At 43.8% G+C, this 17992-nt stretch overlaps 1 protein-coding gene across 1 annotated transcript in view; it reads right to left on the bottom strand.

The window, feature by feature from the left end:
* The window catches only part of LTN1 (listerin E3 ubiquitin protein ligase 1), a 1629727-nt gene that overhangs the window by 101876 nt on the left and 1509859 nt on the right, over positions 1 to 17992 (bottom strand). Inside the window, exons 26-27 of the mRNA XM_069636371.1 lie at positions 15682 to 15853; positions 13577 to 13797 (exon numbers count right to left, since the gene is read on the bottom strand). Of these exons, the coding sequence (XP_069492472.1) occupies positions 13577 to 13797; positions 15682 to 15853 (393 nt within the window). The remainder of the gene's footprint in view (positions 1 to 13576; positions 13798 to 15681; positions 15854 to 17992) is intronic.

Here is a 17992-nt window from a genome sequence, read left to right as displayed (position 1 = left end):
AGGGAAATGAAAAGCAATTGTCAAAGGTTTTGCCTCAGTGACCCATAGGTAAAGAATGAGGCATATGGCAGGAGGTTCAAGATAAATTCAGCTGCCCAAAAGGACCATTAAGGATGGGAGAAAGACATACCCATTATACCCAAGGGCCAAGAGGGGTTGGTTGTGAATCCCGAAGCCAAGGTCCACCTACCTTGAATTTTGAAACCCAGGGTACAGAAAAGGGACCAGTTGGGAAGCATGAATACAACCAAGGTACAGGAGGGCCTTGTAACTACTGAGAGAACCAATGGACAAATCGTCTGTTTTGTGGCATTAGAACAGGCATGGACTTTGAAGAGTAGGTACGTTAACTGTTTGCTTTTGTCAATCATTGGAGCCTTTGTTATTACCTTAAGGTAGCCAGCAGGCTACAGATTTAAAGGTTAGGCTTAAGACGTTTTTGTTGGCCATACCTCTGCAGATTTCTTTTTTTTTAGAAGTGGTGAGTCCCTGTAGGGGGTGAGGACTTATTAGAATAGATTTGGATCATTATGTTTGTTCACAACAAAATCATTCAGAGCAGTTTAGAATAGCCCATCCTGACAGTTTTATTCAGAAATCCCCATTTAGTCATGGAGCCTCCTCGAGTACCCGTTAGGCATTCATCTAACCCTGACCATTTTGTTATTGTAATAAAATTGCTGTTGGAACCACACTTTGAATGTCACGTTTATTATTGAGTTGAAATCCCCACAGATAGCAATGTGATAAGCTACTGTACCCTGCATGTAGGGAGTACCCAGGGGAACCGCCCCATGCCACCCCAAGGATGAGCATCCGTGACTTGTGGTGGCTTTCTGCCCCCTTGGTGGCCCCACCAATCACCAGCAAGGTCAGGCAGGGTTGCTACAAAGGTGTGCAGAGTTAGGCTTACAGTCAAGGTGATACACTCTGTGGATGTGTCAGCATTTTTTCAATGCATGATAAACATAAGGGAGACACCAGATAAGTGTTTTCTGGCAGGAGCATACAATTTTCACAAGAGGTCAAGCCATACAAGTTTTCAGCCAACTGATTTGTCATACCAGAAATAATACATAAACATAACTACATTAGGAAAATGCATTCTGTTTTGAAGGCTTAGAGAGGTCAGAGTACAAGGGGGTGAAAGATTGTTGTTCTTATTACATTGATTCACATACCGCTATGAAGACTTTGCAATTTTTAAGTATCTCAGAAAGATTTTTACTACACTTGCTTATTTGATCTAAGCCAATTAGGCTCAACATGGCACGAAACATCCATACTCTTAGATTAAAGAAACGGTTTCATTGGATGTATGTTGGATGTTCACATGGAGGAACTGACTTTTGAATTGATTGATGGGCTGCAGTTGGGGGAAATTTTAGGGCTGTCCTGTTAACACTGCATAATCTTAGGATCGATTGAGAAAGGCAGATTGCAGAGATTACTTGTAGTTTCTGTAGAGAGCATTATATTGAGAGTCGTGTTGGTGGGGCCCAATCTGAGGAGGGAGTTGGAGCTGTTAGTTTGGCTGAAGCAGGATTTGATTCCCCATGCAACATGGCAGTTGTGGGTGAGGTGCTAGAATGTTAACAAGCGTTTTGCAATGTGTTTGATGAGAAAGAACATGAGCAACTGCCACCGCATTGCGTTCATGACTAAGATTGAGTTAGAGAGACAGGGGCCACTGTTCTGTGCATTCAAATGTATGCTCTCACTGTAAAGGAGATTAGCCATTTTAAGGAATATATTGAGGAAAATCTAGCCAGAGTTCATCCGTCATTCTCCCCAGCTGCTTACCTATAAATATTTGCTCAGTGAAAGATGGTTCTCTTCACACTTATACGGATTGCCGAGCTGTGAGCAAAGATAGCATCAAGAATAGATATCCTTCACCTCTCATCTCAGTGATGTTAAATCATATTCAAGGAAGTAAGGTTTTACTAAGCTAGATCTGCGTGTAGTTGAACATTTAGTATGAGTGGAGGAAGTAGACGAATGACGTTTGCTGTGTAGCCTCTATAATGCGAGTACTGCTTTCCAGTTTTATTTATTAACAAGTTTAGGAGGGAATAGTTGGATAAATTTGTTGTAGTGTGCATTGATATTTTGACCTTCTCACAGAATCTCAAGCAACATCAGAATCATGTGTGCCAAGCTTTGCTGAAGTTGAGGGAGAATCATTTGCTTGATAAGCTGGACAGGAGCTTACCTACACAGGGAGGTAGTGGAGTTTTGGGGGGTTTATCATATCTCCAAAACGCAGTCAAAGAGTGGCCTACTCAAAACAAAGGTTTTTGGATTTTGCACAATGTTACAGAAGTTTCATCAAGGATTTTTCTCATCAGGCAGCCCCGATTATCAAACTTACCAGGGGGTAAGGTTTCTGTAGACACAGGAAGCAGAAGAGGCATTCTTGCAGTCGGAAGACTGCTCTTAATTACAGGTCCTTTTCTGCTCCATCCAGATGTTTTTCAGCCTTTTACTGTTGAGACAAATGCATCCCATTTTTATCATTAAGTCCAGTTCTGTCTCAAAGGCGTAATCCGGTCGCTTTTTTTTTTCAAAGAAATTACTTCCTGAGCAGAAAAATTATTCCATCAACGATCAGGAACTTCTCACAATTAAGCCTGCGCTCCAGGAATGGAGGCACCATCTACTGGGAGCAAGCATATCATTACAGTATCCACGGATCATAGGAATCTGCTGTTACTGAATCCTGCTAATACTCACACCCGGCGTCATCTACATTGGTCCTTGCTTTTTGTGGATTACTACTTTGTAAATGTGTTTAAGCCTAGTCCTCGAAACGGGAAGGCTGATGCTCGGACTAAGCAATTTCCTGGTTGTGAGAGAGAGGATAGGATCACTCAAAGACCTTCAACTGTTAAGAAGTGCTTAGTGTCAGCAGCAATGCAAAAGAAATAGACATTTCTTCAGGAAGTTTGAGAAAGCATGACAGATGCGCAAGAATGAACTTGGATCAGGCTGGACCCCGTTCAGCATCTGGAGCAAAGTCTACCTTATGTAGACTAAGTTATATTTTCCAAACAAGAGGTTACAACAGTAGATCCTAAGAGTGTCATAGGTCTTCGCAGACACATCATTCTGGTTTCAGAAAGATGTTGGAAATGGTTTCCAGTAAGTTTTCCTGGGATACCACGAGGGTACATACTTAGAACTTTATTTAGACTTGCAGAATTTGTGCAAATTTGCTTGCAGGCAAGAGGAAGGCAGCTCGGTTATTGGTTCCCTTGCCAATTCCTCCTCATCCATTGCATACTGTTTTTCTGGATTTTACCACTGACTTACCTGAACACTAGGGTTGTTCAGTGGTTGATTTGATGACCAAGGAAAATCATTTAATTCCCATTAATGGTCAAGCGACTGCGGGGAAGTTAGCCCAAAGCTTCCTTCACAGTGTGGTCAGACTGCATTGTTTGCCCTCTAAGGTCACCTCCGAAAGAGGGTTGGAATTCATTTTCAAATATTGGTCGGTCATTTTGTGCGGAGTTGGGTATAGTGGTTCAATTGTCGTCCCCAAGGTATGAGGATAGAGCCATCCTTTTATGAAAGTCAGTTGAACCCTGTTCAGGAGGGAACTCCGTTGGTACAAGAAATGTCTCCAGTCATTACTGAGAACAATTCCCTGGAATATGAAGTTAGGGCATTTCAGGATTCTCTTAGAGTTCGGGAAGTTTTACAGTATTTTGATGATTGGAAAGGTCACGCCCCGGAGGTGAGGTCTGTTGAATCTGTACATGATGTTCATACTCCCCATTTGATGGAGACTTCATGGCGCCCATCCCGCCAAACAAGGCGCCTAGCTTCATTATATAGGGTAGGTGGAGGTTTTTCAGGGGAAAAGACATTAATTAAAACAATTTCAGAGAAGGCATGATGCTCAGCTGGCTGAGTAGCAGATGAGGAAGGAAAGGATTTGCTGGTTTAGTTTTCCTCAACAGAATGGATGCAGGATGGTGATTTCTTCCAAAGTCAACATGGAGGAGTGAATACCGGAAAGTGATTGGCTAAATACTTCAGCCAGTATTCTAAACTGCCTTTTTATAAGCCAAATTCCAAGTGTCAGGACCTGTTTTTGTAATCTCGTGTTTGGGTCTGTTGGAAGAAAGAACCCTTGAAGAAAAAAAGAAGAAGTTGTTGCCAAAATCAGAAGATTAATATTCAAATATAACTCTGAAGCAACTAAAAACCAGTTGGAGCACCTTCTTACTTTTAAATCACCAGCGCTAGTTTAATATAACTAGATTGTAGTTGAGAAGGCACAGAGAAGTACTGCCTGTGGAATAGAGTGTGGGCCATCTACAAATGTACTCAGTTTTGTATTAATCACATAGAATTTACTAGTAATTTCACCACGCCTCTGCAAGGAAAGCAATTGAGAAGCCATCACATAAAGCGTAAGCCAATCACAAAAGAGATTCGCGTACGGTCAACGTTCTGATCGTTGCATGAAGCAAGCCATGGTTATTTCCGCAAAAGGGAAAGTGCTTGCACAGCATTAAGCAAACAAAGTGACCGAACATGGTCAGTAGCCTGAGATTAAGCTCCAGAATACTTTAACAGAAAACAAGAAGTTAAAAAAGGAAATCCAGTTAGCGGAAAACTGTAAAGTGAACACAACACAGTCTGCTTACAGTAGCCAAAATAGTAATCAACGGTTAAATGAAAAGTAGAGTATATTAATAAAAGAGTTCTTAAAGCTTCTTCTTGTTGCCAAAATAAAATCAATTGAGTGAAATACTAGCCTGTTCAGAAAAAAACATATTTTAAAAATGTTCTCATGATAAGATCTGGAGGGAAGACATATAGGGGTGTAGAAGCTAAGTTGGCAAGGGGGGGAAAGACGAGGTTCAGCGCAAGGGCCTGTTAAATTTGGGTATGGTGAAAGATGCTGCAGGTGGATGCAGGGGGTGGGATTTGCCAAATCTACCGCCAGGTAAGTAGAAAGAGTTGTGTGTTTTGCAAGCACACTGCGAAACGACACTGATTAAGACCAAAATGGTATAATGATTTTTAATGAAAGCTGAAGTAGCCTAACACGTGTTTCGGGCACTTGCCCTTCCACTGAGGCTGAAGTCAGGTTTGATTCAATTGAGAACCAGATTATGGTAAGTTATTAGTTATCGATTTCTCTCGGGCTCCGCTGTCACTTGCAGTTGCAACAAGATATAAAGTAGCGTTTCCGCGTTACAGCAGCGTCTCCTCCATATAGGGGTGTAGTATAGTTAGGAAAAGTTAGTTAGAATTAGTAGAATTTTTGTAATTTCTGGTGCTGGAAGAAAACTAATTTAACCACAAAGTCATCAAAAAGCAATTTAAGTTGGTCTCTTGATGGGATTTAAAGCAATCCTCCAAGAATATCGCATGGGATCACTGGAACAAGTGAGAAGGAAAAAGTATAGGTATTTGAAAACAGCTGTTTGTTTTCTTGAATTGTTTTCTTGTGTGGTCTGCAGGTTCCCTGTCTTCAGATGTGTGGAATCCTGTATTTTTTTTAAATTTGTTTCACTTCCCCTTCCGCCCAGGGAGTTTCTGTTCAGCTGAGAATAGAATCAATTGCTGACAGAACTCTGAGGGGGAATTTTGGGGTTCAGCAGACTCTGGATTTGACTAGACTTTGTCCAAACATCTCTCTGTAATGTTCTATCTGATAGGTTAGTGGTTCCTCCCACAGATTCTTCATATTTGATATTCTATCTCCAGGGTCAGCTGTCGTTAGAATTTTTTTATTTATTCACCACCAATGGGCAAAGCACAGCTCTGCTGGGCGCCTTTATGTTGTCGATGTCGTACAGGATGGCAGTCTCAGTATATATTGAGCCCCATGACCTATGACCTCAGTTCTGCCCTTTTTCCCCAGTACTCTGCAGCTGAGGGACAGCAGAACAGATGAGGTGTACGAAATATGAACCAAGATGAGCAGTTTGGGAGGGCAAGGAGGAATTTGTGGTAAGAAGGGGCAAGGAGGAATCTGGTAAGAAGAATTAATCCATCAGAAAGAAAATTACAGAGTGGTTAGTAATTTGTTTCTTTAACAGATTCCTTCCTCCCACAGATTCCTCATCTTTGATGGATGGATTACAGCGAGAAAACACCCCCTACACCAAAAAACCCTGGAGGACTAGTTGGCCAAAGTTAGTGTCCTGCCCTGACAGGGAATCCAGGTAATAATGTTTGTCAAATGTGTGCAAAGAAGCATAAGTATGCTCTTGACAAATGTCCAAAGCAAGGACCTCTCTCTGCATGGCAGAAGTGGCAGCCAGGGCTCCAGTTGAACAAACCCAAACACCCTCAGGCACATCCTTCCCAGCCAGATTGCAGCATTGTGAGGTGCAAAGGATGATCCATCTTGACATGGTCTGTTTCGTCATAGCCCTGCCAGCCTGAGCTCCAGCATACCACACAAGGAGCTGGTGATCTTTCCTGATGCCCCTCTTCCCAGAGACAAAGTAGCAGAAGGACCAGATGATGGAGCCTTTCCTACATCTTAAAGGGATAAGGCAGAGGAAAACACACATGATGACAGATCTTCTGAGAGAGATGAAATTCCGACACAATGGGCAGAAATCTGGTCTCACTCTTAAAATCACCTTCTCCCTGGAAAACATCGAGTAAGCAGGTTTAACACACAATGCCTAGAGCTAACTCACACATTTTGTGGAATTGATAGCTACCAGGAAATCCATGTTAAGGGTGAGCAGTCTTAATGAACATGAATGCAAGGGCAAAAGAAATCTCTGATAAGGAATCTTTATGTGCTTTCTATGACTCATGTAAGTGTGCAGAAGGTGGAGACTGACACACAGGTAGCATGCTTGTTGGCATAATCTTTTATTATATTAAAATAAAGAGAAAACCTATCTCTTCCTACTGTCAGAGGGGTTTTCCTACCTCACCAAAAATACCAAGGATTTGGTCAGGATGTCCATGCAAATCAAGAGTCCACTGACTTGTATCCAAAAAGCTACTTCTGTCCCTTACATGTGTAACTAAACTAAAGAGGTAGTGGACCTTCTTGGTCCAGAAGAATGGCTCCCTTCTTCAGGACAACGGATCACAGTTCCAATTGTTAGGTCAGATCTTTAGCTGAGGGACTAACTCCCCCAGGTCACAATCCCTTTCCAAAGCACAAAACAAAGTTCCAGGTTGAAATGCTAAAAAGCAGTACAATTCTCAGTTCAAATTCAAAAGGTAAAGTTCCAGTTCAAACATCAATATTCCTTATTGCCCATAGTTGTTTCTTCACTATTGGGTTCCTGGAGAATGCATCCCTTCTCCAGGTATCTTGCTCTCATTGTTTTCACAATGCAAGGGGAATGACTCCCTTTCCGTGGGCTTTTCCCAGGCTTACTTTGCACTTAACACCAGGGGGGGTGTCTGCCTTCCCTGGCCTTTTACTCAGTTCTGGCAGAGTTCCCAATACCAGGGGGATGTCTCCCTTCCCCAAGCCTCTTTACAGTTTTGGCACATTTCACAATACCAGGGGAAATTACTCCCTTCTCTTTGCCTCTATGATTTGTACACGTTTCCCCAACATAGACTTGGCTTCCAGTCTTGCGGGTGTGGGTCTCGGACCTGTAGGATTCTCTGCTGGCAGTGTAGCAGACATGGTTCACTAACCTGCCAGTTACAGCGACTTTATAGATGACTGATGAACTTTCCTTCATGTGGGTGCAGGGCCCAGACCCGTACTGCTTCACGTATTATGTTCTCAGTCTTTCTCGCGGCTATTTTCTCAGCCTCTCCTCTGTCCCCACCAACCGACCCCATTCAGGGACCAATGCTGTGGGCTTCGGTCAGTCTGGGACTCGCCTTTGGTCCTGGCGTGTCTTCCACGGACTTCGAACCAGCTACAGAGGCTCCACAGCTAGCTGCAGGTTCCATCTGGGCTGCTCTACTGACGCGGACGCACGGTCTCTCTTCCACCGTCAGGTAAGTCAGCTGTTTCCCAGTAGGGAGAAGGGTCTTTCTACTTCCAACCCTTGGAAGACGCTTCACCTTCTCGCCTCCAGGCCGCCTCGCTTCCCTCTGCTGCACCACCGACTTACTTGCGGCTCCTCCAGTGAGGGCTGAACAACTTCTGTTCCTGTTTTCCCCATTCTATTTTGAATGCGTCCAGAACAATTGGAGTTCAGGAACCACTAGAATATTCACTAGTGGTTCCAGGAGTGCTCTTCATACTTCAATGCCTCCTCATCTCAGTACATGTTCTATAGTCCTCCGTTCGGTAGATTACACTCTTTCTCTTCTCAGTATTTATACTAAACTGCTCCCTTGGGTTGACTAGACTCTTCCACATCCCAGTACGTATGTTTTTGACTACATGACACATGTAAATGGGGTTACAAAGTAAGGGTGGGGTAGGTGCGGGGGATTGGAGTGGAGAATACAGTGTTCTCCATGGATAGTCGTCTCTGCTCTCATGGGGGGTGAGAGGGGCCCTGCCCATGAGATCCTCCCGCTGACCATCGGGTAGCAGCCTCACCTCCCTGGCCTCATGGGAAAAGGCTCCCCCTCGGGGAGAAGTGACGACATCCAAGGATTCGTCACACCCATCTTATTTAAAATGTCCTTTAAATGTGTGTTAACGCTTCTTCATACACAACACACAGTCAGTAACACATAAGTGTAGTTGCATTGTAACAGCTGTCTTGAGGAGTCAAAAGTAGCTCCAGCTAGCTGTTGGCATCAAGCTAACCACACTCAAAGCTACAACCTCGAGCTAAATAGCTCCTAGCAAATCTCACCCCCCAAGGCTCATGCAATTTGGCTATGGGCCGACGTGTATTTCATCTTAGGTGGGTTTGCCTGATAAAGTTATTACTGGGCCAACATGTTTACTCATCATATTTTTAATACATTATGACAGAATATTAGAAAAGGTAATTGCTGTAAATTATTCAATCACTTCTTTCCCCTTTGCCTGCATGAGAGCTGAGCTGCCCTGCTGGGGTATTCCTGTGTGTATCCTAATTGTTACAATTATTTATGGAAAACACGGGTGCCAACAATGTGGCGCTGCCAGCTCCAGCCCAGCTCAACATACGCACAGCATTTCAAGCTGCTGCTGGGCTGCAGCTCAGTGCTCATTTTCTAACTGCTGGTAGTGAGGTGCCCAGTCACAGTGAAAACCCTGGGAGAGAGGGCTTTTAGAAGCCTCGACCATCATAAACCCAGGCCCAGCTAGCAGCACTGCCAGCCCTGGCAGCCCATAAACCGAGACGGATGAAGGCACCATCCAAGAAGAGAGAGTTGGAAGACCAAAGAAAAATCGAGGCTTAGTACCACCAAAATGAAATACGCCAATCACGAGTTCAGAGATACATGTATTATTCATTTCTGTACAGATAGCTATCTGGCTCCCTTGCAGTGTGTACCAGCAGACACCGTGAGGGGAAGAGAGTGCTGGACATTACAAAGCATGCATCTTTTATACACAATCCCGTTTACATCGTCCAGCCCTTCTCCAAGTTAACAATTTGCTAGGGTTCATACCCAGTTCACATTTCTAACACATTTCTAATACGGAATCAAATAACTATACATTGGACAATATTTTTCTTAAACACTACAAATATTTGTCTGCACACAAAATACAATGGTAGCATCTGTTTTTCGAGCTTAAAGTAAGTCCATTTTCAAGAACAACCACAATGGATTTCTGCAAAGGCACACAGTTTCATCTATTCAGTATTTTATTCCACTGTTTGAACAAGGATGAAGCTATTGGTGCAGACAACATCTAAATTGCAGTTCAATTCAGCTCCAAGGTTTTTTAATGCATGACAAACATTCTGCTTCAGCAGCCTCAACATGTTGACACAGTGCAAAGTTCATCTTTCCCTGCTGCAGCCGAAAACACAGTTTAACATGAGACAGAAACAGGAGTTAAACAAAATGGCGGATGATTCTAAAATGGCAGCGTAGTCCGTCTCATTCAGGTTCATTCGAACGCGGTTTTCAGTGCGATGCGAATGTGCTTAGGCCAATGTTCATTATCAGGCGGCATTATGTGAAATATCGTTTTACAGAGTAACGACTCTCACAAGGTTTGTTTTGCTGCTATGTGTATGAGGGTAAGGCCGTGGACCAGGGCAGAGCCCCTGCTGGCAAAATAATCCCCTAGTCCTGACCTTATGTCATGCTCGCCAGTGGAGTATTGCTGCAACACTGCCCGGATGTCACCTTCGGAATGATGGGGCTAAATGACAGATTTGCCTTGCAGTTACACTCATAACATATTCCCCACCTACCCTGCCCAGGCCAAAGCCTGCCTCGCTGTAGCTGCTAGAGCAGCTCCTTCCCCGCTGTGACACAAGCGCTGCAGAAGCAGCTGATCCGCCGCGATCCGATCGTTGCAGGAGCAGCTGGCCCGACTCAGGCTTGAGCGCTGGTCGAATACCGCTAATAATCCTTTTTTGTGGAGCGCACATCCCCAAGGAGAGTATCTCCAGTGCCAAACTCCATTACCCACGTGGAGCCGCTGCGCAGCACATATCCTGCCTGCCCATTTTGTATGTAAATGAATGCCGCAACCATTGCTTTGTTTACAACCGGTTGCTAGGCAACCACAGCAGGCCTGCTTAAAGGCCGCACTGAGTTGCCGGAAGGCATCAGCCAGACCCCCATCGTGCAAGGTCCCCGGAGTATAAGGCCCGCACCTGTCTGGACCCATATGGCCCACCTACCCTCCCCAGGTTGGAGCCTGCCTCACCATAGCTGCAGGAGTAGCTTCATCACCGCCGTGACACAAACGCTGCAGGAGCAGCTGATCCGATCGCTGCAGGAGCAGCTGACCCGACTCAGGCTTGAGTGTTGCCTGAATACCGTTAATACTTTTTTGTGGGGCGCACATCCCCAAGGAGAGTATCTATCTCCAGTGCCAAACTCCATTACCACGTGGAGCCGCTGCACAGCACATATCATGCCTGCCCATTTCATTTGAAAATGACTGCTACAACCGTTGCGTTGCTTTATTTATGACCGGTTGCAAGGCAACCATAGCAGGCCTGCTTATTGGCCGCACTGAGTTGCCGGAAGGCGTCAGCGGACCCCCATCGCGCAAGGCCCCTGGAGTATAAGGCATGCACCTTTCTGGACCCATATGCCCCACGTATCCTGCCCAGGCTGGAGAATGCCTCGCCATAACTGCAGGAGCAGCTTCACTACCACCGTGACAAGCGCTGCAGAAGCAGCTGATCCGCTGTGATCCGATCGCTGCAGGGGCAGCTGACCCGACTCAGGCTTTAGGGCTGCCTGAATAGCGCTAATAATCCTTTTTTGTGGAGCACACATCCCCAAGGAGAGTATCCATCTCCAGTGCCAAACTCCATTACCCACGTGGAGCTGCTGCGCAGCACATATCCTGCCTGCCCATTTCATTTGAAAATGACTGCTGCAACCATCGCGTTGCTTTGTTTACAACCGGTTGCTAGGCAACCACAGCAGGCCTGCTTATATGCCGCACTGAGTTGCCGGAAGGCGCCAGCCGGACCCCCATCGTGCAAGGCCCCCGGAGTATAAGGCCCACACCTGTCTGGACATGCCTGGGGCGGTCCGCAGCTGTCAGAGGACTGCAGTTACAGAGCTTCATGGCCGGATTACTGAACAGTTCACATGAATCCAGGGCAAGCCCTCCCCTTGGATTAAATACCCAACAGCTACCTACTAAGATTTATATTGTACCATATCCAGGCCAACACCGTGACCATACCATGTACCGCATGTATGCATACGATACTAGCCTACTTGTGAATTTGTGTCGCACTACACATACTGTGTTCACTGTGTCTGCATTAATGCTGCGTGCATTTTCCAGTCTTCTGCTACTGACCTAGTCCACTGAAATTGCACCACCTCCTGGCTAACACCATGCCTGTATCCTGTGCTGACCCACGTTCCCACCCAAACTGCATTATACTTGCCTGCATCACTACCAGGGCTGTGTCTAGTTATTCTGGCACTTGCCCACATTGTACTGTCTTTACCATCATATAGTGCCTTCATTAGGCCATACGGCACTTGCTCATTTCGTATTATATGCTACTGCACCATTATCTGGAGCCTTTGTTCTAATTGTAATGCACCCGCCCTAACCACTTTGTACCTGCATGCTTCATTACTAGTGCCGTGCCTAGATCATAAGGCACTGGCTCATACTGTATCGTACTTGATTGCTCTCTTACTAAGTGCCCTACCCTAATCCCTACTGTACCTGCTTAAAACCACTTATACCATGTGCCTCTCTACTAGTACACTGCCCAGCCTACATTACACCTATAGGCTCACTGCTAGTGCCCCGCATCATTACACCCACGAAATTCCTACCTACCTTACAGATCATCCCACCCCTAGATACACAACACCAAGCTACAGCCACTACTGATAACTTGGCCATTTCCCCTGCAGAATGGATCACCCGCTTTGCCCCCCCCCCCCACTCCTCTGATTCCATGCCCTCTCAGCCTTAGAAATGCTAGATTAATGATAATGATGTGTTATTTATATAGCGCCTTGCTTCCACGTTAGAAGGTTCTCACACTCAGTACCTGCTCCACAAAACGCCAATAGTACCCACACACCACCTACCTCGACCATTCACTCAAGTAAAAGCAAAACAGGGAAAAACGTGGAACCCACTAATCTACAATGTGCACTGATAAATGCTAGACCCCTCCCAGAATTTGGCTGTATTTCTTGTTAAATGAAAATCTGTAATAGTTAGGAGCAACCAGTAGACATGCCTTATTTCTGGTTCTAAAAAGTAAGTACATGGTTCGGCGACGTGGTCTTTGTTGCAAAGAACTAATGGCAGGTTACCCCTTGCTTTTCTAAATATTTCCAACAAAAATTACTGAAGTTATCTGTAAACACGTCACACATTTTATTGAATCATGAATGTTAAATGGTCCACTTTTATGGGGATGACCGGGCCTATTTTTTGCCCCAGTCCATCCCTGACACCCCTCATGAAGTCCACCTCTCTGCAAAATAGTGACACCACTCTGTCTGCTGCCCACTGAGCATTTGACAAGAATACTGTGCAATCTGTCTATACAAGTTTCAAATTAGACTATGGGTCTCAGCTGTGTGTTTTGGAGATGAACAGGTGTTGATCCAGCATTATTTTATAAGTGTGACATTCTGTTGGCGCCAGAAGCAGGCTGTATAATCTGCTGGAATAGGTTCAAAACATAAAGAAAGTGTAAATTGAAAATCTATGAATTACCCCTTCCATTGTGTATTACAATACCATGTGCTTCCCTTACAAATCCACATAGTATGGGAGAAGCTCTTTATAATCTGATACAAATGTCAACTCTTTATTGTCCCAGAAATTCAACCTCAGTAAAAGTGCATGATTGTGTATCAGAAATTAGATGTATTGACTCTTTTGCCTTTGTGAAGAAGCAACCGGCCAAAGAAAATAACCTGCAAAAGATATTGTTGATTTACTGCAACATGATTCACATACTGGCCAGGTAACATTCAAATACATTGTTTAAAAATGCAATTCTGAAAGCCATTTTCTTTTTTTCCAAGCACTTACCGGCATGCCATCAAAAAGTTGGGTACTAGTTTGCACAGATGCTATTTCTTCAGCAGAAAGAACACCACTGACATATTTGCTTGTAAATTTATCAACAACACTGAAGATTCGCTTTTCACAGCCATTCCACCACAGCCTGACCATGGCTGGTAAATCCTTTAGTGTGATTCGATACACGGAACAAGCTAAATGTGCAATCTCAGAAGACAGCAACGTTGTACCTGTTAGATAAAAAAATAGATATTGAACACAAATATTTAGTTCAAATTAGCAGAAAGCCCATGTGTGACGTGGAATTGTCCTGTTAGTCACCACTGCCCCTATAGTGTTATGACCATCTAGCATTTGACAAGCAGTCATAGGCAGCTCAGCAAGAAAGGTGGAATCTTGGAGAAAAGAGGAAAACGCACTTGAAACATGCAAACTCCAATTAAAGGAGTGAAAGAAAAAGGTTTTGGGATAAGAAACAGAATTGTGCCTTTGGGGAAATATAACATTGGTGGGTCTAATCAAACACTAACTCAAAACAGGCATCCTGAGTACCTGGTTTCTAATATAATCTCTGTGAATGTAAAATCTTTCTGGCTTAATCCACATACTGTTATACCATTGATACACCTCTAATCGCTATTTGTGCCTCATTCTGTATCTTACCCCTCATCCGTCTTGATTGTGCATATTACATGGCACAGTATATTTGATAACACAGCGTCAAGCTAAAAGGTATGTACGCATTGTTGATAGAATCCTACCTTTACAATAATTCTCATTTAAAAGTCTGTTTTACACGAAGTCTAAAAACATATTCCAACGGTGGGATATTTCTGTTTGCATATCCTTCAAAGTTCAGTATTCTGATCGATGTTATGTATACTGGGATGGTCGCTAACTAGTATTACACTATAATCCAAAATCAGCGTTTCTGCGCCGATGGACATACTTTTAAATGGAGTCACTCAGAGAGGTATACACCCAAATAAATAAATAGAACACAACATGGCACAATGCTTTAGAAGGGCACTATTTTTCCTAAGTACAATCTTGTTTCAGATAGTGACAGTTTTGTGCTGTAGGATAAAAAAAAATAATAATTGCCAGTTTCTTCATTGAGTAAATGTTCCAAAAACGGTGCTCACAAACCTCTGCAACATTGCAACAACACATTAAAGTTCACCAAATTAAGATTTCTCTATTTATTAAAGAACATGATGTTTCTACAAGTGCAACAGAATTATGCATCTGTTGTGCTTTGGGAACTGAAATATTAAAATACTTCACAAACTACCCTTTTTAAAAATGTCTGAAAAACCTATATAGTTTGTGTATTAAAGCATGGCAAAATGCACTGTTATTGTGGAACAATTATCAATCAGTGGCAAAAGTACAAACATGAAATAAGGTCATTTTGACACATGTACACCTTTAAAAGGATCCAGGTTCTGATTGAGACACTGTTGCAGTCAATCACAGCTTGCCTGATGGTTAACATATAGAGGAATTATCAGGACAAGTCTCTTACTTGAAATGGGCCACTCCTCACTTCCTAGTAAGAGGTTAAGAACAGCATGTCCTTGCCAGTTAAATGATATTGTGTTACTGTGCAGGACAGGAATAGTAATGAGGGAGAAAACTAAGTTGTGGGCAGCCACAGCTTCTGCTAACCTATATGAGAAACATTGGGCCTCATTACGAGTAGGGCCAGTGTAGAGGAAAGTAGCAGTAATTCCATTAGTGCTACTTTACCGCACCACCGTAGTAAAAGTTCTGGCAGAAAGGAGGAAGACAAACCTTGTTGGATTTACTGCAGAGAATTACCACTCACAGTAAATCAGCAATACAATTCCATGGAGTCCTATGCACTCCAAAAGGTGGAGACTAAAACCTTTATACCGCCACTCGTAATCCTGTGTTAAACCCATAGGACAGAGTGGCAGAAATGATACATGAATTTGGTAGACTTAGTGCTGATTTACCACCGAATTATTAAACAAGGCCCATTTGTTCCAAAACAGTGAAACATAATTGCAAAACTAAATACATCTATAAGACAAACCTTTTGAGTTTTATTTAAGACAAAAGGGACAAACAAATATCATTCCACTTGCCTTTGACTGATAACTGTAGATCCTCGGTGAAAAAGGTATTGGCATCCTTACACAAACCTTCAGACATCTGTCCAGGAAAGCAAGGCGTTTGTGGCATTAGCTTGAACAGGTGATGGAGAAGCTTATTCAAACTTTTACTTCTTCGAAGATACTGTGAGTATAGGACCCGCAGCTGGCAAGAAAAATGAAGAAATTAAACTACTTACTTGTTTGCATTTCTTGGGCGTTGCGATAGCATGTGCACCAACAATTACAAGGTCCAACATTGTATTTAAAGCAATTACAACACTATTTAAGGTTATTTCACCAAGGTCTCTCTTTATCAAGCTGATTTCTTTAAAAATGTCAACTAGGAACTGTACAAATGGAGAGTGAGCCAGTGAATGTTTAGCTTGGGGCTAGGCACTGATGTGCAGACAGGTTTTGTGGTTCCTGTGCAACATTAGCAGGAATGTGGTTATGGCTTACGAAACAAGCTGCATAGTTAACATTTCGGTTAAACAAGAGAGACCCCTCTAGTTTTCTAGTTTTAGTACCTGAACACCAAAGTATTTCTTTGTATAACAGCAATATATTTCTCTTTTAGATTAATTGGTTAACATGAACAAGTTAATAGGAGCAAGTGCAGCACTCGAAGATTATAAAAATGCTTAAGGGTGTAGTAAAAGCCTTCTCTACAATATGGGGGCATTTCTTCAGAAGAACAAGTTGAAATAACCGAAATTGATTTTAGCACATGGGAGGTTAAAGGTGAGCAGAATTAGATATACCAGTTTCGTCCCATGGCCTGTCAATTCAACAGATTTAGGAGCAGGGTATTGAGCTTGAATTGTTATTTTGGGGATTCTCTGGCCACTTTTGGGGGCCCCTCAACTTACTGCTTTTCCTCCTGTCTTGTGTGGTTCCTTGTTCTCTTGTTGATCTCTTCTACTGAAGTCCCACTGCCATTATGCCCCTTTATGCCTCATATAAGGCATATGGGTACTGGGTCGCACATAAGGTGCTCAATCTCAGGGGTACTGAGGCACCCAATTTCTGCTCTAGTGTGATTGTTTCACTATAACTTGGTTTTAGGGAATATATTGGTGTTGGCTGTGCTTTAATTTTGGCTTCATCAAAGGTGCAAGCCATTTTACTGCACTGGTAGCACAATGCACCATTTTGGTAGCCATTGGGGTGCCAAATTTTTTTCTTTTTAAATCTCGCTCCCATCCAGGACTTCTCTATATCTAGGTGACATGAGATAGCCCACATGATCAGAATAGCCATTTTTAGGCTATGTGAGCCCATTGCGGAAGTTTCCACATTGGCCCCAAGTGGTTATGGCTAGTATTGGTCCCTGGGCTAGTCCTCTCACTTTCTGTGGGGGTGCTTTGGCTGAGCGGCAGCCCCAGAGACAAACCAGTATGGTTGGTCATCTGAGCCTCTACTCCCAACCATGTTTGTGATTGGCTGGCTGGCCTTGGGTCAAGCCCCTTTCATAGGGTAATTTAGGAATCGGAATCAATCTCGCTCACACACACTGTCTCGCTCTCTCTCACACACTCTCTCTCTCTCTCTCTCTCTCTCTCTCACACACTCTCTCTCTCTCTCTCTCTCTCTCACACACACTCTCTCTCTCACACTCTTCTCTCTCTCACACTCTTCTCTCACACACACTCTCTGGTTCCTGTACCGTAAAGGTACAGGAACCAGCAGCCGACTAGCTGAAGGAAGATTTTGCTGTAATTCCCACCGTTGTATCCCTTACCTGGCCATACTAGCTAGGTACAGCGGTTTTGGCATATCCCAGTTTGTTATTTTTGCTGTCAGAAGCGAGTCTGGATTTCATGAAGACTTTAGGTGACTCCTCACATGCTGGGCCAAGCCCTCCACTTTGGGACAATTTCTGTGCCATTTTACAGTCGCATCCTGCCATTTACTGTCAAGAACTTCCGCTTGGCTGTGAGCAGCTGCAGGAGTGCAGAGGGGTTCTGAGAATTCATCACTCTGCCAGACCATCATTTTAGGAAGTCCAAGGGTGCAACCAGCCTTTGTCTCCATCCTGGGACCATCTGCTGCCGTGGGGCTGGCTTCTTTTGTTCACCCTGCTTCTAGGAGTAGGTTGTGATGGTTCCATTATCTTCCTGGAGTCTCCTGTGCAGGATTTTTCACGCCTGGTATGAAGATAGATGTCAAAAGAAAGAACCTGTGTTCTTCTACTGTGCTTTGGGAACATCATTGGATCAAGGTGCGCGAGCTTATTTATTTATTTATTTTACATTTATATAGCGCTCACACAGCCCGCAGGCATCGAGGCGCTGTTACAGGA

Source organism: Ambystoma mexicanum, chromosome 7p (genome assembly GCF_040938575.1).
Source record: "Ambystoma mexicanum isolate Mex_15411 chromosome 7p, UKY_AmexF1_1, whole genome shotgun sequence".
Taxonomy (NCBI): domain Eukaryota; kingdom Metazoa; phylum Chordata; class Amphibia; order Caudata; family Ambystomatidae; genus Ambystoma; species Ambystoma mexicanum.
This window is presented reverse-complemented; position numbering and strand designations above follow the sequence as displayed.